Source organism: Gobio gobio (genome assembly GCF_949357685.1).
Source record: "Gobio gobio genome assembly, chromosome: 3".
In the NCBI taxonomy this organism is placed as follows: Eukaryota; Metazoa; Chordata; class Actinopteri; order Cypriniformes; family Gobionidae; genus Gobio; species Gobio gobio.
In genome coordinates, this window is record NC_137099.1 from 65921986 (window position 1) to 65945546 (window position 23561).

Consider the following 23561-nt stretch of genomic DNA (forward strand, 5'->3'; position numbering starts at 1 on the left):
AATTCTCAGTAAGAGCTTCTGTAGACGTCTGACAGAAATAGTCAAAGTGTGTCTTATGTCTGTGATTAAGGGCAGCACCAGTGTCTCAGTGGGAAACACTGTCTCCTCACAGCAAGAAGATCCTGGATTGAATCCCACGATTCTCTCACGATCCAAAGATGTGAGAATTACAGATGCTAAAGTGTCTAAAGGTGTGAGCTAAGTTTCTTTTATTTTCATGATTTCTGGACAAACACACTCTCTCTGTGAGTTGCTTTGCAATTACAAATGGAAAATATGTCCACAATTTGAACTAGTTTTTAACCCTGAGGTTCCATGAACGTCTATATCGGACGTGCAGAAAACGTCAAAAACAGACGTCATAAAAACTTTCATTCTGGCTCCTCAGTGGACGTCTTTTCAACGTACACCTTTGCTCAGTGGGAATTATCAATAAAAACTAAGATAACAGAAAGTCAATCTAATAGGTAAAAAGGGAAGCTGATAATGCTTTTGTGAAGTTGTGTCTGAAGTCTTTTGTGTTTTTCTCTGTCCTTCAGTGATTCTGCTTGTTATCATCAGGAGTCTTCAGTAATATTCACTCATTACTCTATTAATCACTTAATTATCTCATTAACTCCAACACTGATTCAGTTACATTTAACAGCCTGTAGTGTGCACACTGAGCAGTGTTCAGTTAATCTGGGCTAGCCCATGTGGGGCCTACATGGAAACTGAGGACAAAACTGGCTGGGCCCCAGTTAGACAGCCCAGGTGACGCCCATATGGGCCCCACATGACTGTGCTGGCTGGGTTACTAGGTCAAGAAAATATGATCATATAACACCAATTTTATCATCTCTACACTGGTTACCTGTGAAGTTCCGTATCAATTACAAACTATTGCTACTAACCTATAAAGCCCAAAATGGTTTAGCTCCAGTGTATCTAACGGATCTTCTATCGCCCTACAATCCATCGCGCTCTTTAAGATCACTAAACTCTAGGCTTCTGGTCATTCCTAGGATATCTAAGTCCACTAAAGGAGGGAGGGCTTTTTCACATTTAGCTCCTAAACTCTGGAATAGTCTTCCTGATATTGTTCGAGGTTCAGAATCGCTGTCCCAGTTTAAAACTAGATTAAAGACGCATCTCTTTAGCCAAGCATTCACATTATAATTATCTTTTTATACTACAGTTAAATCGGATCAAAAGCATTAATATAATATTCTGAACAGCAGCTACGCTAATCATTTCCCATCTGCTTTTCTGTTGTTATCTCGGGACACTAGTCCCGAGGTAAATAGTTCATCAGCTCCAGTTTGTACCAGCCTCTCATGGAGACTTCAGATGCCCCGACACCTGTGATGAGACGACTCCACGCCTGTGAAGAGACGACTCAACGCCAGCGTTGTTATGGCCTAAATTAATACACGATTGATTAACTTTTTCGAACATTATTCTTTAACATTGTCTTTCTAACATTTTTACTGTACATCTATGAAATGCACTTTCTGTAAAGCTGCTTTGAAACAATGTGTATTGTGAAAAGCGCTATACAAATAAATTTGAATTGAATTGAATTGAATAACACACAATGTGTGTTAAATGTTACTCTGGATAGAACGTCAGTGTGTGTTTTGGCAGCCAATCACATCATGCCTCTTTTTCAATGTCTTTTTCAAATGCTTTCTCCGCTTTTCACTTGTTATCACTGACCAGACTGACTTTATTTCTGTCAGACAGAAGCTCTTATTGAGATGAACAGGATTTGTGTTGATGATTCAGTGAATGTTTCATCTGAAGTCTCCAGAATCGTGATCAGTGGCTCCTTTATTTGAGCTCTTGACCCTTGACTCTTTCACATCAGTTTTTCTCTGTTTGCTGTGACTGTGTGTTTATTAAACACATTTGAAGCAGCAGAAATGACCAAGAGAAAACTATGATCAGATGATAATGTTATCATCGCATACATTTGCTGAGCTCAGGCAAGTGTTTGATATCTGAAACTTTACTGTAAAAAATATTTTCAGTTATTAATAATTGTTTTAATGTTATTGTTGTCATTATCTGCACATTTGATTTTAGAGACACAGTGCACATAGGATGTTCTAGTCTATGGTGTTGTACAGGCACACACACATATCAAGAATCAGCTCATGAATCTCAATAATGGTGACAAACCAAAAGCTTCATCCCGCAATGCATTCTGGGAGTCACCATAGTACAAAACTCATCCATGACTCCCAGCATGCACTGCAGGATGAAGCGTTTGTTACCATTGTTGCGATTCATGATCTGATTCTTGATGTGTGTGTGTTTGACGAGTATCTGCTGCAGCTCTAAACTTTCTGAAAACATTGAATTTTTTATTTTTTAAAAATTAATTCTGCACTACTGGACATCATGAAGTAGTTTCACAAAACTTTTATAGCTAACAGCACACAAATAAAGTAAATGTGTACCATCCATTTACACATAAACTGGATCAGATCTTGAGATTATGACTTGATCAAGAAACTTCTGATTAGACATGTGCCGGTAAACGGTAATACGATATACCGCAATAATGAACATGCACAATATTGTTATCGTGGGCACTTCAAAATACCGTGAATAATTATTTATTACGAATTATTCAGATTTTTAGAATGAATTTTAAGAATACTTTACTCATCAACCGTTTAAAATGAAAAACACTTCAAAGAGGAACGCACTGATGTAAATAGACCGTGCATGAGCCGAGCACATGGCGGAATGAGGAGATGTGCTGAAGTGCACATTCATTCTTCGACAGCAGAGGGCGCTGACGGAACAGCAGAAATGCAGCCGCTTCCCCAGTAATCACATAACCTAATACATAATACTTAAAGACTTAAGGCTATTCATTTTCAAACTTGCATTTTATATTTTAATCTGGACTAAATTACATGCCCTAGATATTGTTTGAATATGTTCTGACTGTTGTTCAATCACACACTTTACAAGGCTCCAGTATTTAACATTAGTTCCTTCATTAACAAACTGACAATGAAAAATACTTCTAAAGCATGTATTAATCTTAGTTAAATGTACATTTCAGCATACCTATTGTTCTTTATAATTCTTTTGCACTTTAATCTGTTTTAAATATTTGTTTACTTTATACATTTTTGTGTATTGCTTTATTGTATTTAAATGTTTGGTTCTTTTGTTATAAGAAAGTGATTTAACCTATTATATGACAACACTTTTTTTGCAACTTCTTTCAATATCGTGATAATACCGTATACCGTGATAAAAGCTTCAGCAATTAATCGCAACATGAAAATTTGATACCGGCACATGCCTACTTCTGATCATGTTTTCATGCCATAACAAACATATTTGATTAAAATGCAGTTATAGCAGAAAGAGGAGAATTAAAAGACAAGTAAAGGGTCAAGAGCTCAAATAAAGGAGCCACTGATCACGATTCTGCTGACTTCAGATGAAACATTCAATGAACCATCAACATCTAAACCTCTGTTCATCTCAATAAGAGCTGGTGTGTGTAGATTCATGATGTCTAAAACATCCAGGTAATGCAATAAACAGTCAAACACACTTTATTAAACGTCAATGGACTAAACACAAGTTACCAATACGTGTCAGTGTTCATCCAAACACAAAGTAACTCTGGCAAATACACACATACAGTCACATGTAACACACATCTGACACACGTTGTGTAACTATAACACATTATTGTGTAAAAGGTTTCAACACACTTCTGTGTAAGAGGAATAACACATTAGTTGAGTTACAGGTAACACAGAGATGTGTTAAAGAAAACGACACAGGTTGTGTGTTAAATTTTACACAACATGTGTTGTCCCTGAGCACACACACTACATGTGTTAAAATCTACACAACATGTGTTGTCCCTGAGCACACACACTACATGTGTTAAAATCTACACAACATGTGTCAATTTTTAACACATCTGGTTGTGTTGTTCTCAACACATCATATTATAAAGCGCGACACACACCATCATTGTGCATTGTATGCAGTGTTTATGTTCTCAAACAAACAGGCCTGAGTAAATAAAAGTTATTTATATAGAATGTTTTATCAGTTGCTACATTTTAATTTAATTCAAAGCGCAAACTCTGTCAACTGTTATCTCGTCATGATCTTTTCTCAAAAGCAGCATCGATGTGGTGTTGAAGTGTGAATAATTGAGTTTATAGAGTCATAGAGTTTGAAACATTGTACTTTGTGTGCACATGCGTTCTGTACTCGACTATTGATTAAATGCTTAATAATTTAGTTTCACTTTATTTTTAAAATTACATCTGAGTATGTGATTACCTGACACAATTTGTGTGTTAAAATGACTTACACATTTATTGTGTTAAATTTGACACAACATGTGTTGTCCCTGAGCACACTCACTACATGTGTTAAAACTAACACAACATGTGTCATTTTTAACACATCTCTTTTTAGAGTGTACACTCTAAAAAGAGATGTGTTAAAAAAACAACACACTGAGTGTGTTGATGGTATTTTGACACATGTTGTGTAGATATAACACACAATGTGTGTTAAATGTTACTCTGGATGAACAGCACTGGGTGTTTTGGCAGCCAATCACATCATGCCTCTTTTTCAATGTCTTTTTCAAATGCTTTCACCGCTTTTCACTTGTTATCACTGACCAGACTGACTTTATTTCTGTCAGACAGAAGCTCTTATTGAGATGAACAGGATTTGTGTTGATGATTCAGTGAATGTTTCATCTGAAGTCTCCAGAATCGTGATCAGTGTTCATCCAAACACGAAGTAACATGTAACACACATCTGACACACGTTGTGTAACTATAACACATTATTGTGTAAAAGGTTTCAACACACTTCTGTGTAAGAGGAATAACACATTAGTTGAGTTACAGGTAACACAGAGATGTGTTAAAGAAAACGACACAGGTTGTGTGTTAAATTTTACGCAACATGTGTTGTCCCTGAGCACACACACTACATGTGTTAAAATCTACACAACATGTGTTGTCCCTGAGAACACACACAATATGTGTTAAAATCTACACAACATGTGTTGTCCCTGAGCACACACACTACATGTGTTAAAATCTACACGAAATGTGTTGTCCCTGAGCACACACACTACATGTGTTAAAATCTACACAACATGTGTTGTCCCTGAGCACACACACTACATGTGTTAAAACTGACACAACATGTGTCAATTTTTAACACGTCTGGTTGTGTTGTTCTCAACACATCATGTTATAAAGCGCGACACACGCCATCATTGTGCATTGTATGCAGTGTTTATGTTCTCAAACAAACAGGCCTGAGTAAAAAAAAGTTATTTATATAGAATGTTTTATCAGTTGCTACATTTTAATTTAATTCAAAGCGCAAACTCTGTCAACTGTTATCTCTTCATGATCTTTTCTCAAAAGTGGCATCGATGTGGTGTTGAAGTGTGAATAATTGAGTTTATAGAGTCATAGAGTTTGAAACATTGTACTTTGTGTGCACATGCGTTCTGTACTCGACTATTGATTAAATGCTTAATAATTTAGTTTCATTTTTTTTTAAACTACATCTGAGTATGTGATTACCTGACACAATTTGTGTGTTAAAATGACTTACACATTTATCGTGTTAAATTTGACACAACATGTGTTGTCCCTGAGCACACTCACTACATGTGTTAAAACTAACACAACATGTGTCATTTTTAACACATCTCTTTTTAGAGTGTAGTAAAATGTGTCTAAACCTATTGAAATCACATGACCAGCTGAGTACTGTCAGATTCTCACCTGTTATTAGACACTTTTATTAGACACTGTGAATAGGACATTTTAACAATTGTGTCTATCTAAAGTCCTAGTGGTCAGAACAACGACAAATTATTGAATGTTCCTCCAGGTAATTGGACAATCACAATAGCCTTTTGTAGTATTATTTTAGCATACTATTTAATGAAGTATGCTTGTTTTGTTCAGTGTATTTTTGTACTGAAACAGTGGCAAATTATTCCATTTTAACATGGTTCAGTTTTGATTAAATTATATTTCTTTCAAATTTTTAAACAACTTTTTACAGTGTTATTTACTTAGCCCAGTTGATCAGACTACAACATCTCTAGTTCCGTTTCATAAAAACATTTCAAACTGTTTTTGGAACAATTACTTGATTTCTCAAGACATCCTACATCCTTGTTCATTCCTCCTCCTTGAGAAACTCCCTCATTAGTGTATGAAACCTTTATATTTTAATTAACTTTTTAAATTAATTAGATATTCATTAATCACACAACATCTATGAAACTCGTGCACAAAATAAAGGAAAGATCACATTTATTACAGTAGATAAGATAATAAATCATTGCTCCACCATTGCTATAAACAGAATACAGTTTTTCTTATCAGTTTCTGACAGCTGAGAATTTTTTTTTTCATAACTTCCAAAAATTCAAAGATTACATCTAGAAAGACCTATAAAATGTAATTCCTAAAAAATATGTAAACCCCCCAAATATATCTTAAGATCAGTAACCACACACACCCAAAGGAGTGACATATTACATGATTCATCATTTACCTATCAATCAATCACCAAACACGCCTCTTATAGCATAACCCTTCACAATCCTCTATAGTTAATCATGAATTTGTACCTATCTAACATCCAACACCACATTGTGTGAATAATATTAGCAAGTGAATATAATATAAATTTGCTATTATGCCCAAATATTCTATTTATCTGTGAAGAACTAAAACATCCCATCACCAGCACTTAAATTTTACTCAAGGTCAGCTCCAGTTCAAAGGTCCCTCCACTTTAGTTGTATAACTCTGTTACTTTGATTTAGATACTTTACTTGATTACTGATTTTTCATTGACTACTTTTTGTCATCTGCATGTCTGGTTCAGTCTAAAAATGAGGGTATAGGGTGTGATTTCAGACAGCCTGTGTATGTGGACAAATGGAGTAAGTTTATGGTACTTGTAAATATTGGTTTTGAAACATAAATGCTTTAAGGCTTCCAGATTCCTCAAATTGTTTATATTACCTTAACTTGTTGGGTTTTACAGTGTATATTATGAAATTTAATAATATGACCATGACAATGAAATTTTGTTATAAAAAGAACAAACATCCACGTATGGAAGAATTGTGAGAGTTAGGTTTTGTCATGCTAGGATTAAAGTTTTTCCCCAGCTCACTAAACAAATCCTTGTGATATTTCTCTTAACCAGTGTTTCTCATGAGGTTTCTGCCCTTCTGTGTGATCTCACTGGGTTGGGTTCTGGAACATAAGATGAATAAAATCATAATTTTAACACACAAATATATGCTGTGCATGCATACTCACATGTACATATGAACACGCATATACATTGAGAGGGTATTAACACATGAGAGGGCAGGTCATACCATCGGTTTAAGATATTCTCTCTTCCACTCGTCAAAGCACTGCTGAGCGTCCTTGAGCTTTTCTTCTGGGCCTCTATAGTACACTCTAAACAGCTTCTCATAAAAATCTTTGGGCAGGAACATCTGTCATTGCAGAATAATATTTTATATAGAACTTTATATTGTGTACAATTTTTGTTTTATTTTTTAAAACAGTACACTGAAAAAAACAATAAGTAGAATTTACTCAATTTTTATTTTGCAAGTTTTTGCACAAATTTTTATCAAGTAAATTTCACACGTAAGGAAATTAAGTAAATGTACTCAACTAAGCTGAGTAAAATTAAAAAAGTGAATAAGTACATATAACTTGGCCTGTTGAATTGTATTGAGTAATTTTTACTTACAAATTTGATGTAATTAAGATAATTAAGTAAAACAATTTGCTCTTTTAAATGCACTTTACTTGTTTTATGCAGTGCTGGTAATTATTTTATATTAAATCACTAATTTTTTTAATACATTTTACTTGTATTATGCAGTGCTGGTAATTATTTTAAATCCAGGTGCGCAGTTTGCCTTCACCTGTGGCCGTGAGGGCTCATTCCACCAGAGGCATGGCCTCTTCGGTGGCCCTTCTTTCTGGGGTCCCCTTGCAGGATATCTGCGAGGCGGCCGGGTGGGCTACCCCACACACTTTTATCAGGTTTTATAGCCTGGATCTCCCTACGACGCCTGGTGCTAGGGTGCTCCAGTCCTAGCTGTGCCCGGTTTCCGGCTTCACACTAGGGCAGGCGCTACCCTTCGGTGTGGCCTAGTGGGTACTCGTTCCCCAAAGCGTCGTCCCGATGCAGTGCGAGTTCCCTCGAAAGGGAACTGCTCGGGTTATGTATATAACCCTTGTTCCCTGAGAAGGGGAACGAGCACTGCATCCCGACGCCACACCTTGGCGCGCCTGGAGCGCATGTTTCAGAGCAATTACTACCGCCATTACGTTCCAGCCCCCCTTTTATACTTCCGGGTATGCCGTCACGATGACGTCATCACGCACGCCAATCGGATTGGCCTAGTTGGCATTCTGGTTTCAGATTCGCTGATGCTACACAGTAAAATCCCCAGAGTTAAATTAACACTTCTCAGAGAACATTTGGTCCCACTCTACAGAGTGTTAAAGTAACACTGAATCAGTGTTAAAGTTAATGAGATAATTGAGAGATTAATTAAGTGATGATTGGCCATTAGTGATGAACACCTGATGATAATGAGTAGAATCACTGAAGGAAAGAGAAAAAGAAAAACACAAGAACTACGACTGACTATAAAAAAGACATTAAATCTCTGAAGATCTCAGCAGAGGAGGATTAAACAACTCCACAAACAGCATTACCAGCTTCACACATTACTAACCAGACTGACTTTATTTCTGTCAGACGTCTCTTATTGAGAATTAACAGATTTTTTGTTTGATTCTGTTGTGAAAATTGTTAGTTTTTAATGTGACCATCATGGTGATCAGTGTTTTCTTTAGTTGGGCAGTTTGATGACGTTTTAACGTTAGTGTTTCTCTGGCTGCTGTAACTGAGTTTGTTATGGCAAGAAAAGCAAGAGTAAACACAATCAGATGCTGTCGGCTGCTCGATGTTGAGAATATGATCATTGTATAATGATTTAATTCATTGATTTTACGACTGAGTATGAGCAATATCCTATTAACTTTTTTTATTGTGATTTTAGAGAAGATCCAACACTGTTTTAATCAGAAAAGCTGAATAAGTTTTGCAACCGATTGTACACTAATCAATTCTAACTCCTGCGAGATGAACTCACACACAGACATCAAGAATCTGCCTATGAATCTCAACAATGGTGACATGCTTCATGCCACAATGCATTCTGGGAGCCATAGATGAGTTTTGCGTGATGCACCCAGAATGCATTGTGGCATGTCACCATTGTTAAGATTCATAGGCTGATTCTTGATGTCTATGTGTGAGTAAAACTCGCAGGAGTTAGAATTGCTTATTGTGTGATGTGTTAGTAAACCGCAGTACAAATCTTATGTAAAAATTTTTTGATAATTGTTTAGTTTCTCTGATAATAACATTGCTGGATCTTCTGCCCTAGAATCACAAGGCTCCTATAATCAATGACTTTCAGGGATCAGCAAATAAGGCCATTATATGATGATAACAACTGTATCATAAACAACAAGCGTCAAGATTTTCTTGCCATTTTCACCGTAACGAACAGTTACAGCAGCCAGAGAAAAACTTATGTTAGCAAGTCAAGGGTCAAGAGCCCAATTAAAGCAAACACTGATCACAATAATGGTAACTTCAAACAACTTTAATTTTCAATAAAACATCAACATCTAAACCTCAATAAGAGCTTCTGTAGTCGTCTGATAGAAATAAAGTCTGTCTGGTTAGTAATGTGTGAAGCTGGTAATGCTGTTTGTGGAGTTGTTTAATCCTCCTCTGCTGAGATCTTCAGAGATTGAATGTCTTTTTAATAGTCAGTCGTAGTTCTTGTGTTTTTCTTTTTCTCTTTCCTTCAGTGATTCTACTCATTATCATCAGGTGTTCACCACTAATGGTCAATTATCACTTAATTAATCTCTTAATTATCTCATTAACTTTAACACTGATTCAGTGTTACTTTAACACTCTGTAGAGTGGGACCATATGTTCTCTGAGCAGTGTTAATTTAACTCTGGGGATTTTACTGTGTAAGGGAGCATCCCCAAAGCGTCGTCCCGATGCAGTGCTCGTTCCCCTTCTCAGGGAACAAGGGTTATATACATAACCCGAGCAGTTTTCTTTCCGCGCATGCGCAGATTCCTTGCTTCAGGAAGACGTAAATTTTACTTGATTTTTTTTAAAATAGCTTCAAGCACTTTATTAATTCGTGTAAATATGCCAGAGAGTCACAAGTGATATTTACTTGTCTGTTGGATGAGTAATATTTACAAGTAAAAATAGAGTACATGTTTAGATTTTACTTAATATTCTATCATTTTCACATTTACAAGATTATTATAAGCAAAATATGCATGATTTTTCCTGTTTCATTTACTTAGCCATAAAATCATTTTTTACAGTGTACCTTTCCATAGATTATACATGTTTTTCATTACATTACTTCAAAAAGAAAAGTGGATAAATAAATAGACTTTACTTGAAATAGTTAACCCTTTTTTTAGACATGTATACATAATTGTTAGGAATGAATGGGCTTCTTTGTGTAAATAATTTCTTTTTAATCCCAGTCTCTAATTAATTATATATATTTTTAATATTTCAAAGTCACATGGGTACCTGATCATTTTTCAGGAAGGCTTTGTTTGGGTCCCTCTTTTTGTAGAAATAGACACTGTCCATGGGGTTTTTATCCTTCATGCCATGATCAATGTGAACCACCTGGATGAGAGAATTTCCATTCAAATAATTCAAGCGATAACTTAAACTGAAGAGATCAAGAGATGCAGATTAAAGGTTTATATTTGAACATACATCTTCCACAAAATCTTCGGCCTTTAGATCTTGTTTTTTTTCCTTATTCCATTCCCCCACTGCTGTTGTCCAGTCATCCTTTACCTTTACAAGTGTTTGAGAAAATCAACAGTAAAATACACCAAATGGCAAAATAAATAGCATGTATAATGTTTTCAGCTTGTAGAATACCAGCTTTAGTAATATCTGATATTGTGGTTTAAGCAGGTATTGTGATATTTTATCTCATTACCTGGAAGTAATATTGCAATATGAGTAGTTTATTTTAGTTATACACTGTCCAATACCTTTGGGATCTGTCTTTTCTCCAGTTTGGCCTCTCCCAGAAACTTTGGCAGGTCCCTTTTGAGAATCTTCCTCACATTTTCACTTGCATCCTGGAGATCTCTTTGGGCATTTTCAAGTATCTTTTTGTAATCATTCTCAGGGTACAACATTTTCTCAAGGATATTGTCTGTTAGAAAAGGGAGAACATAACTATTTGTCTTTTGCATTTTAGTTAAAACAATCCTAATAATAAATCCACAAACAACTTCCTGTTTATAGATAAATTATTGTGCCAAATGTGGATATAATTTCCTCTTCCTTTCCCATTTATTTTATGCCCATACACAAGTTTCCCACTGACCTGTGAGTTTGGTGTATTCTCCCATGTTGTTTATTGCTTCAGAGATCTGGAAATGGCCATTAGCTTTTACTAGGGCTTCTGTAATCCTAAAATGCAAAGGTAACACTTTACAATAAGGTTCATTAGTTAACTACATTAGTAGACATGAGCTAAAAATGAACTGCTCTTATAAAGAATGTATTTATCTTTGTTACTGTTAATTTCAACATTTACTAATACTTTATTAAAATTTTGTTAACAGTAGTTAATGTACTGTGAACTAACATGAACAAACCATGAACAGCTGTATTTTTATTAACTAACATTAACAAAGATTAACAAATGTAATGTTAGTTAATACATTAAATCAAGCATTCTGCATTAGTTCAGGAAGGCCACGTAGTTAAGCTCTGCTATCAGCTGATTGGAAAAATTAAAACCTGTCCATATCAGAGGATCCAATTCCTATGCACTCAAGTGGCAACTCTCAGACAGGGCGCCTTAAGCGTAGCTTCAGTTCAGTCTGCCTGCTTGACTGCTTCCACTGCACGCGGCTTTGTAACCCAGCTCCTCCTTAAACTGAGTTTGACTTAATCAATGTCGTTCGGTTGACATTGATGCATGCTCTGTTCTAAATGGGGATTTACGCTGCCCTCCCAGTTTAAAAATGGGAGGTTGTCCCCAGAAGATGCTGTTCCCTGTCTTGGCTTTTCATGGAGCTCTTTAAAGGATGGGGAATTTAGAACAGAGCCATATCACCAATTGTAAATTTAGCAAAATATGCCAATAAAAAAGTTGACTAAAAGTTTGGACCTGACTGAACTAATGTTAACTAATGAAATCAATCCATCCATCCATCTAATCATATAGGCTGTGTACAGTGGCGCAGCATCTGGGCATGCACTTGTAAATGGGCCCCACCCAGGCGGAACTTCAAATTAAAAGAACGGAATTCATTTTTAATTTGCGGCCACAATAAATATATATTGTATATGCGTGTCATGTGCAGTAATTTCTTGTGTGCATTTGTTATTTTTTGCACCCCATAGCTGCTGTAGAACTATATCACAGATATCAAGAATCAACATATGAATCTCAACAATGGTGACATACTTAATGCTGCAATGCATGCTGGGAGCCATGAGTTTTATACTGTGGTGGTTTAGTAGGGTTGGAGCTAAACTCTGCAGGACATCAGCTCTCTAGGACCGAACTTGCCTACCCCTGACTTAGAGCTACAAAAATGTACCCTTAAGGGTCCCACCCCAGTGACGGCCACTTCTACCTTAAAAGTTAGAAATACAAATTTGTACACCTTTTTTTTGTTTTTTTTTAAAGAGAGTGTAGCGGGGCCCATACATTTTTATTGTATTTATTTCTTTGCAAAACTTTTGTTTATCTAATGAGTACATGTAGTATGTTTTTAACTTAACTGCTCGTCACGTCAACCACAGAATGTTTAGCGATGCAAGCAGCTACAATCCTTGTTTTATTTTCAAACTTAACAACACGACATGAACATAATTTGCCTCAAAACTAGAGGCACACAGTTTACCTGCTATAAATACTTTTTTTATAATACCAAAGCTTACATTTTCTCAATGATATTGACAGTCTTGTGCTGGTAGGCCTGGCGATGCAGTGTGTATCGGGTGCGAAACATGTCAAAAATATTACTTGCTTCCTGTTAGAGAAAGAAAAATGCACCACAGTGTGATGTAAAAGCAGGCATTTATTTTTCCATACATTACTAAGAAATTAAATAAGATGTGTATTGAATTATTTTATTATTATATTATATTATTATATTATATTATATTATATTATATTATATTATATTATATTATATTATATTATATTATATTATATTATATTATATTATATTATATTATATTATATTATATTATATTATATTACATTATATTATAGGAGAGGGGGAGAGAGACCATTCACACTTTCAATCTGTATGATAAACTGTTTAATTCATTAAGGTATAGGCTATCTGTATAATGGTTGGAACATGCTGAAACATACACTGTAAAAAATGTACCTGTAAATTAACGGTAAAATACTGGCAGCAGGGTTTCCAGCTGTGTACCGTAACTGTGCTGTAAAATAACGGCAATCTTCTGGCAGCTGTGGTTGCCAGCAATGTACTGTTAATTTACTGCCCTCTACTGTTTATTTACAGCTCTCCTTTTTTACAGTATGTTACCGTAATAATACCATGGAAGGGAGCTCTTTTAATTTGGGAAACTGGTTGCTTCAAACAGTTCTCATTTTAAAACTAGTATTTATACGGTATTTGTACTGTAAACTTATTTCAGTTGAGTCCACTGAAAAGGAACATTTCTTAATATAAACTGCAACCGCATAACACGTTGCGTTATAATAAAAAACATGACTTTAACTTCAATCGTTGCAGTTCATCGCTAGCAATAGCACACATGTATGTGATAAATTACTCAACAAACAGCTCATAACTGCATTAGGAAACACAGTCGATGACTTTAAATAAAGCATCAAGCAGCATTTCATCAGTGTTTCTCTGCTCATCCTAGACTGAAGCACAGGCTCTACTCTCCAGCACAATGGTGACCCACAAAACAAATTAATTGAACTGAAAGATCTCTTCTATATCATCTTGTGCAACAACACAAACACAATCCATTTTAATATTTACTCTCCTTGTCAGTTACTGACTTTTTTCTATTAACTTTCACTAATATTTCAGTGAAAATATCTTGATTCATCTGGTAAATTTGACTGTTAAGTTTTACAGTATATTACAGTTTTTTCCTTGATTTTACGGTAATCTACTGGCAGCTAAATTGCCAGTAAATTGCTGTTTTTTTTAACATTACTTTTCCATAAATTAATATACAGAGTCTTACCGTCAATTTACGTTAGAATACAGTAATGAAACTGCAGGATTACGGTACACAGCTGGAAACCCTGATGCCAGTATTTTACAGTTAAATTACAGAAAAGCTGTAATTTAGATTACGGTAAGGAAACTGTAAGATTACAGTACACAGCTGTATTTTTTTATCTAATCCCTTTAACCCTTATAACCCCACAGCAAAATCTTCCATTTTAAATGAACACTTATATGTGCCCACACTACAGAGTGTTAGAGTAATTGAAGAATTGTTGAAGTTGAGATAATTAAGAGATTAATTAAGTGATAATTGAGAATTAGTGATTAGGAAAGGAAAGAAAAGCAGAATCACTGAAGGAAAGAGAAACACAAGAACTACAACTTCAGCCACAGTTTTAGATGAAATCAACTGAAGATAAAAAAATACATTACATCTCTGAAGATCTCAGCAGAGGAGGATTAAACAACTCCACAAACAGCATTACCAGCTTCACACATTACTAACCAGATTGACTTTATGTCTGTCAGACATCTACAGAAGCTCTTATTGGAAATTAACAGATCTTTATGTGTTGATGTTTAATTGAAAATTTCACCATTATGGTGATCAGTGTTTGCTTCAGTTGGGCTCTTGAGCATTTATTGATGCTGCAATGCATGCTGGGAGTCATGGATGATTTTTGTACAATGCGGTTACCCAGCATGCATTGCAGAATTAAGCTTTTGATTGTCACCATTGTTGAGATTCATACTCCGATTCTTGATGTCTATGTGATTCTGAATAATATTGGTATTTGAAATGTTTTGACCACAAGTTTTCATGTCCTTTATATTATCTGTTTTTTGCAACAGTGATGGATCTCATGCTCTAAAGTTATTGGGACACCATCACAAACTACATCATCTATATCATTATAGAATAGACTTTGAAGGAGCTCAGTGAATCAGACCTTTAATAAATAGTCAACATCACCTGTTTACATTGTCTTTCGGGTTTGCTTACTATAAGAAATGTATTTAAAAAACGTAGTTACAGCAGCGAAAAAGAAAAAGTAATGTTTTATGTCAAGGTTCAAGATCCCAACTAAAGCAAACACTGATCACAATAATGGTAATGTCAAAAGAAACAATAAAACAAAATCTGTCAATTCTCAATAACAGCTTCCTAAAAACAACAAATTATAAAAATAAATCACAATCTATGACAAAAATACCACTATAAACTAGATGGTGGATAAACTAGATTAGTGAATAAAAAGTTATACAAATTTTTTTTAAAGAAAAATCACAAGTGCACACTAATTGTATAAAATCTAAACATTTAGTGTGGGGGGGCATAAAAGTGAATAAGTGTAGCTTTAAATCTGGTAAAATGTTGTAAAATACATTCATGAAAAACAAGTAAATATATTTATAGAAATAGGGCCTATTTTAAGAAATTAAAATACATTTATTTTAAATGTATAACGCATCTTTTTAATGAGGCAGCAACATATTTTAGATGGGGTAGAACAAGAAAGACTATTAATAATCTTTCATAGCGCAAAAGTATTATAATACTAACGGCTCCAAAAGAGAGCGGAGCATATGCGCATCCCGTGCGCAGGATGAGTCACAGCGCGCCGCTCTGTCCGCATTGAAAAGTTCAACTTTAAAACACAAAGGGAAGATATATCTCTGCGTAGTGTATCTATCTATGCAATATTTTATTGAGGCGTTTCTTTTAACAGTTTAACACTTCAGTTACCGTGCGTGAAGAAAAACACAATCTCTAGTCCAGTGTTGTGATCTAACACACACCCGGTATAAAGTAATGTTAACATGATTTACAGCATTAAACACCAGCAAGATAAAGTCAAGTTATGCGAAATCATAGAGCGTTATATACAGATCAAGCGTAATAACAGGAACACTGAATCATCTTGGAGAGTTTCATCGTGTTGACTGTCGTAACCGAACGCAACACACAGTTTAAAGCTGAATGGAGAATGTCTGACAGACGCAGCGGAGGGAAGCATTCGCGTGAACTTGAATTTAAGGATTAAATATTCATCTGTACCTCACATTAAACTATGGAATGGCTTAAGAACACTTTATATGGTCCATGAAGAAGAGTTGATGATGCTTTATAATGTTTTTGTGTGCATTTTGTGGGGCACAGAATATTATACACACAGTATCGGATTTGGATCGGTCCTGTCTGATCGGTACCCGATCCGGCAAATAATGGCGGATCGGAGCCGATACCAATACTGAATATCGGATCGGTGCATCCCTACAAGTGACAAGTGACCATGATGTATGATTCGATTGTAAGCGCTGTACATTAATCTGTAGTAAGTGTCTTTTTTTTTTTTTTACCATCAAACAGTTTCTCCAGTCTGGCAGTGATCATTTTTCTAGACGGGACCGTAAACTCTGGGTCTACAAACTCCACACAGTAAATTCCCCGGTGTTGAATTAACACTGCTCGGTGTTCATATGGGAACCACCAGCAGGTGTTATGCTGCGTTCACACCAAACGTGAATTGAGCGTCAAAATCGCGTCTACCGCGTCTACCCACTGAGCAAAGTTATGTCCAAAAGACGTCTTTTCAACGTCTTTGCCACTAGAGGCGTACGTTGAAAAAACGTCCACTGAGGAGCCAGAATGAAAGTTTTTATGACGTCTGTTTTTGACGTGTTCTGCACGTCCGATATAGACGTTCATGGAACCTCAAGGTTAAAAACTAGTTCAAATGTGCTCATTGTGGACATATTTCCCATTTGTAATTGCAAAGCAACTCACAGACAGTGTGTGTTTGTCCAGAAATCATGAAAATAAAAGAAACTTCGCTCACACCTTTAGACACTTTAGACAACTTAGCATCTGTAATTCACACATCTTTGGATCGTGAGAGAATCGTGGGATTCAATCCAGGATCTTCTTGCTGTGAGGAGACAGTGTTTCCCACTGAGACACTGGTGCTGCCCTTAATCACAGACATAAGACACACTTTGACTATTTCTGTCAGACGTCTACAGAAGCTCTTACTGAGAATTAACAGAGCTTTAGATGTTGATGTTTGTTTCATTTGAAGTCACCATTGTGGTGGGAAGCGTTTGCTTTAGTTGGGCTCTTGGTCCCTGTACTTAAGTTAGCTTTCCTTTGGCTGCTGTAACTGTGTGTGAGAAACACAATAGTTGTGGCTGAGAAAGTTGATGACTATATCATCAGATAGCAAGCATCTGATGTTGTGCCTGTGAGTTTTGCATGTGTTGTTTATTTTTAATATTTTATTATTTCCACTATAAGCTTGCGAAAACAGTACTGGCACCAATAGCATCAAAATAATCACTTGTCTTGAAGGATGATAAAACAGTATGTGCACACAATGTTTTGAGCAAAAATTTCACATAGTCACACACAGACATCAAGATTTTGCCTATGCTTCACAACAACGGTGACAATCAAAACAAAAAAGCTTCATGCTGCAATGCATGATGGGTAGCTATATAGTACAAAACTCATGCTTGATTGTCACCGTTTTTGTGAATCATATGCAAAGTCTTGATGTCTGTGTGTGATCATATGAACTATTTGCTCAAAACATTGTGTGCACATACCGTTTTATCATCCCTCAGGACAAATGATCATTTTGATGCTATTGATGCCAGTACGTTACATTCACAAGTTAGTTTGCCAAACAAGCACACAAAACTTAAAAAAAAAAAACATCAAATGATCACTTTCCAAAAGTTTAGTCATCAACAAGGAGCTGACAGCACCTGATGTCGCTTTGTCTTTGCTTTCTCAGCCACAACTATTGTGTTTCACACACACAGTTACAGCAGACAAAGAAAAGCTAACTCAAGTATAGGGACCAAGAGCCCAACTAAAGCAAACGCTTCCCACCACAATGGTGACTTCAAATGAAACAAACATCAACATCTAAACCTCTGTTAATTCTCAGTAAGAGCTTCTGTAGACGTCTGACAGAAATAGTCAAAGTGTGTCTTATGTCTGTGATTAAGGGCAGCTCCAGTGTCTCAGTGGGAAACACTGTCTCCTCACAGCAAGAAGATCCTGGATTGAATCCCACGATTCTCTCACGATCCAAAGCTGTGTGAATTACAGATGCTAAGTTGTCTAAAGTGTCTAAAGGTGTGAGCTAAGTTTCTTTTATTTTCATGATTTCTGGACAAACACACACTGTCTGTGAGTTGCTTTGCAATTACAAATGGGAAATATGTCCACAATGAGCACATTACTAGTTTTAAACCTTGAGGTTCCATGAACGTCTATATCGGACGTGCAGAACACGTCAAAAACAGACGTCATAAAAACGTTCATTCTGGCTCCTCAGTGGACGTCTTTTCAACGTACGCCTCTAGTGGCAAAGACGTTGAAAAGACGTCTTTTGGACATAACTTGGCTCAGTGGGTAGTTTCACGCGCAAACATTTTGAATGCATTCGCGTGTCCACAGAGAATTGGACGCGCGTAGAAATCGAGCGAAATTGACGCGCGTTCAAGGCACTCCAGGAGAAATATGTCATAAAACACCACTCTGCCTCTTTTCATTTTCATAAAAAATATATATTAAGCATTAATAGCCACACAAATGTGGTCCAGGCAACTCCTACATTATCTTCACTGTATGCATGTTTAAATATCCTTAAAATATAAAGTTATGAAACTTCTCTTTGCCCTCAGTCAAAACGATTTGGCAGACAACAAATTATATATTCATGAGAGCAAAGATCGCCCGTTAGATCCACACAAGACGAACCACTACAGGACATCAGAGCCAGCGGCAGACGCCAGAAGGACTGGCCGAGGAAAGGCTGCCTTCGCCAGGGTTATGAGCGGTGATTGCCCGGTGATCGCCTGGATCTCACAACTCCAAAAACACAAGAATTTTTTTTTTCAATTGGCGCTCTCTTTATAAAAAACCACAGATTGAGCTTTAAACAACTACATTCCCACCTGAAAAAGTCTTAAAACTACATTTTGTGACACAATAGTACTATTTTTAATTTATGCAGGGTTTCTCATACACGTCACTTTACCACGTGACAGCAGCAAGCAGGCTCCTGATTGGTTAACGCGGCGCGAATTGACGGCAAAGTTCAAATTTTTCAACTTGGGCGTCAGACGCGAATTCGCTTCAAACTGCGTGAATGCACAAAAGCACCATTCGCGTGTAACGCGCGTATCGCGCAAGACGCTCAATTCGCGTCCAATTCGCACCATTCGCGCGAACTGGACGCGCGAATGAGGCGGATTCGCGTCCTTCGCGCCGCGCGTAACGAGCCTTCCGCGCCGCGCGTAACGAGCCTTCCTTAAATCATATGACCTTTTTTGTGTAAGGCTTCTTCTGCAACAAATTATGTGTTTGAGTAAACACTATTACAAAGACCACAAACTGACATCAAAACCCAAGAGTCAAACTGCCCAACTAAAGGGAACACTGATAACCATAATGGCGACCAAATATTTTCAATTCAACATCAGCCTCTAAACCTCTGTTAATTCTCAATAAGAACTTCTGTAGATGTCAAAAATAAAGTCAATCTGGTTTGTAATAAGAGAGAATTTATGTCTTCAGTTGATTTCATCTAAGGCTTGTGGCTGAAGTCAGTTGTAGTTCTTGTGTTTCTCTTACCTTCAGTGATTCTGCTCATTATCATCAGGTGTCTTCAATAATCAAACAAACATCACTCAATTAATCACTTAAAGGTCCCATGGCATGGCATTTTTCTATTATTTTATAATGTTTCCTGAGCTGTACTTATATTGTTAGTATGACTTTTACTTCATAAAATGTCATAATTTAGAAATAAAAGGCATTTTTTCTATACTGCTGTTTGCCCTGTGGCTGAATGCCCTGCTTCAAGAGGCGTGTCTGCTGTGAGACTTCAGTAAAAACACCCACTGTTGTGATTGGCTGACATCTTTGCATTTTATATGAGCGGAGGGGGCGTGGTTTATCGAGGCACGAGCAGGCACGAGTCTGCCAGGGAGACGAATGGACCTGAGTTCACTTCACATCAGTTCTCAGCATGTCTGAACTGTTTTAGTTACAGCATATACTTTAGGTTATTAGTCTATTTCTAGTCGGAGGGACTGTCACTCATGTCAGAAAGTTAGTAACTTTAGTAAATTATGGATCAGCGCTGACTGGAGACGCGAACCGTTTAGAACGATTCAGTCCGATTTGGTGAACTGATTCGGTTCACTAAAAAGAACTGGTTCAAAAGAAAGATCGTTCGCGAACCGGACATCACTAATGTATCAGAGACTGAGCTCAGCGATTGCAAACAAAGTTATTTATAGTAACTACTGAGTTATGAGAGCGCTGTCAGTCAGCGCGAGTTTATTGTGTTTGTATTTGAGAGTTCTGAATAAACACGAGTCCCAGTCACACCGAGTCTTCATCATTATTCTACCAACTTTGTAACACATGCAAAGTACCATTACAGCTGTCGAGATGAACGAGTTAAAAGTAAGTGTTGATAATAGCATTATTTTTAAAATAAAATAAAAGCGTCAGTGACGCGCGTTGAGTACACAGCGCAAACAAAGACACAACAGCAGTAATCGGATGTAATCCAGTTTATTGTGGGGCTAGGCTGGCTAGCCCGGATATGCTCAAGCTTACCCCCCTTCTGCTTAATCTCACGCCGCGTTTGGTGCCTCCGCTGTGGGCCAGATGCAGTACTGTGGGTCGGGGATGTTGAAGGCCGAGCTTCGGCGTGTGTGAGGTTTATCTCTGCTGATGTTGAGCAGAAACTCATGACTGTATGCACATTTTAGAACCGATAGACGCGACGAGGACGTACAAAAACACTGACTCACAAGATATAAAACACGAAAACACCGTTCTGTCTGGAGAGAGAGAAGCCGCATTGTGTGCACGAATAATAAATAATTAGCTACACATCAGAAATCACTGATCACAGATCAGAAGGAACTGAAAAAAGACTTCTGTTTTCATTTGTACATCCAAACACTGAGAAACTGCCAGCGTTCACTCTTTCACAAGCAATGATGCAATGATCTCTCGACGAGCGTTTGCATGGGCGTGACAGATTCTCTGGGCGGAGGAAAGGGAGGAAACCGTGCCTGCTTGGACGTCAAACCAGGAGACTTCAGGATTGGCTAGTCTGGCCTGTCATTTTCTCAAAGGCAGAGAAAGACAGCCACAACTCGGTTTTACACCGATCAACATTTCTATCCACTTGGGGACAATATTCAGGCTAGGGGAACTCATATTAATGTTGAAAAACCTCATAAAATGAAAATTTCATGCCATGGGACCTTTAAGTATCTTGTTAACTCTAACACTGCTTCAGTGTTACTTTAACACCCTGCTGGTGGTTCCCATATGAACACCAAGCGGTGTTAATTCAACACCAGCGAATTTACTGTGCATATGACTTCTAAAACCCTCTCCTTCTACAAAGCTAATCAGAAGCATATCTTTAGCGATCATTTTATTGATGAGGCCGTTGTTTGCTCTGTCCATCTAGCATCCAACTTGGTGGATCTGATCATGAAACTAGCCACTGATTGCTGCTGACCTGTGGATGGACCTGCTGGGTGCTTCGCCCTCAGATGACTGTGCAATGTAGTGGTTGACCTATGATTAGCAAGCTACGCATGGGAGAGTTTTCACTGCACTTCTTTTTAATTTATTGTATTATAAGAACTCCACACAGAACTCTTATTCGATATTGTTACCATAAGTAGTGCGTGTGAGGCAATGTAGATTCAAGCAGAATCACTGAAGGAAAGAGGAACAACAAGAACAGAACATTTTTACTTTATTTCTGTCAGACGTCTATCAAATGTATCAGGTACCTTGTCCCTGTAGCAGATAGACAGTCTCGTTTTTTCATCCTTATTGCCGGCATCCTTTATTTCCACCTCACACACTCGAGCAAACTTCAGCAGCCGCTGATGGTCAAAGCTCTTTGAGATGCCAAGATGATGACAGTCTCTGTGAAATAAAGATAATATAATGATGATTCAAGTACAATAATTCAGAATTATATTTCCTTTATTATGAACTATATCATTTTCCCCACATGCTTTGTTTAAAGTTTGAACAACAAAAGCTTGGACAACAATCTACAACAATAACATAAATTATAACTTTGCATAGTGTTTGTAGAACAAGAATAGTGTTATGCTTTCAATACATGTTTTTCCCTTTTTGTAGAATTACAAAAAATATGACAACAACACAGTAAAATCCCTAGTGTTAGATTAACACTGCTCAGAGCACATATGGTCCCACTCTACAGAGTGTTAAAGTAACACTGAATCAGTGTTAAAGTTAATGAGATAATTGAGAGATTAATTAAGTGATGATTGGCCATTAGTGATGAACACCTGATGATAATGAGCAGAATAACTGAAGAAAAGAGAAAAAAGAAAAACACAAGAACTACGACTGACTATAAAAAATACATAAAATCTCTGAAGATCTCAGCAGAGGAGGATTAAACAACTCCACAAACAGCATCACCAGCTTCACACATTACTAACCAGACTGACTTTATTTCTGTAAGAAGTCTACAGAAGCTCTTATTGAGAATTAACAGATTTTTTGTTTGATTTTGTTGTGAAAATTGTTAGTTTTTAATTTGACCATCATGGTGATCAGTGTTTTATTTAGTTGGGCAGTTTGATGACATTTTTAACGTTAGTGTTTCTCTGGCTGCTGTAACTGAGTTTGCTATGGCAAGAAAAGCTAGAGTAAACACAATCAGATGCTGTCGGCTGCTCGATGATGAGAATATGATCATTGTATAGTGATTTAATTAATCTATTTTATGACTGAGTATGAGCAATATACTATTAACTTTTTTTTAATTGTGATTCTAGAAAAGATCCAACACGGTTTTAATCAGAAAAGCTGGATAAGTTTAGAAATAGATTGTACACTAATCACTTCTAAATCCTGCGAGATTAACTCACACACAGACATCAGAAATCTGCCTATGAATCTCAACAATGGTGACATACTTCATGTCACAATGCATTCTGGGAGCCATAGATGAGTTTTGCGTGATGCACCCAGAATGCATTGCGGCATGTCACCATTGTTGAGATTCTTAGGCTGATTCTTGATGTCTATGTGTGAGTAAAACTCGCAGGAGTTAGAAGTGTTTG

General features: G+C 36.8%; 1 protein-coding gene across 1 annotated transcript in view; it reads right to left on the reverse strand.

Moving 5' to 3' along the window:
• Positions 1 to 6065: 6065 nt before the first annotated feature.
• LOC307124242 (deoxynucleoside triphosphate triphosphohydrolase SAMHD1-like) overlaps positions 6066 to 23561 on the reverse strand; it is a gene marked incomplete at its 5' end in the record, with an annotated part of 65875 nt that continues 48379 nt past the window's right edge. The window contains 8 exons of the mRNA XM_079813289.1: positions 6066 to 7292; positions 7421 to 7543; positions 10717 to 10818; positions 10912 to 10995; positions 11199 to 11365; positions 11540 to 11625; positions 13111 to 13202; positions 22245 to 22383. Of these exons, the coding sequence (XP_079669415.1) occupies positions 7278 to 7292; positions 7421 to 7543; positions 10717 to 10818; positions 10912 to 10995; positions 11199 to 11365; positions 11540 to 11625; positions 13111 to 13202; positions 22245 to 22383 (808 nt within the window). The 3' untranslated portion in view covers positions 6066 to 7277. The remainder of the gene's footprint in view (positions 7293 to 7420; positions 7544 to 10716; positions 10819 to 10911; positions 10996 to 11198; positions 11366 to 11539; positions 11626 to 13110; positions 13203 to 22244; positions 22384 to 23561) is intronic.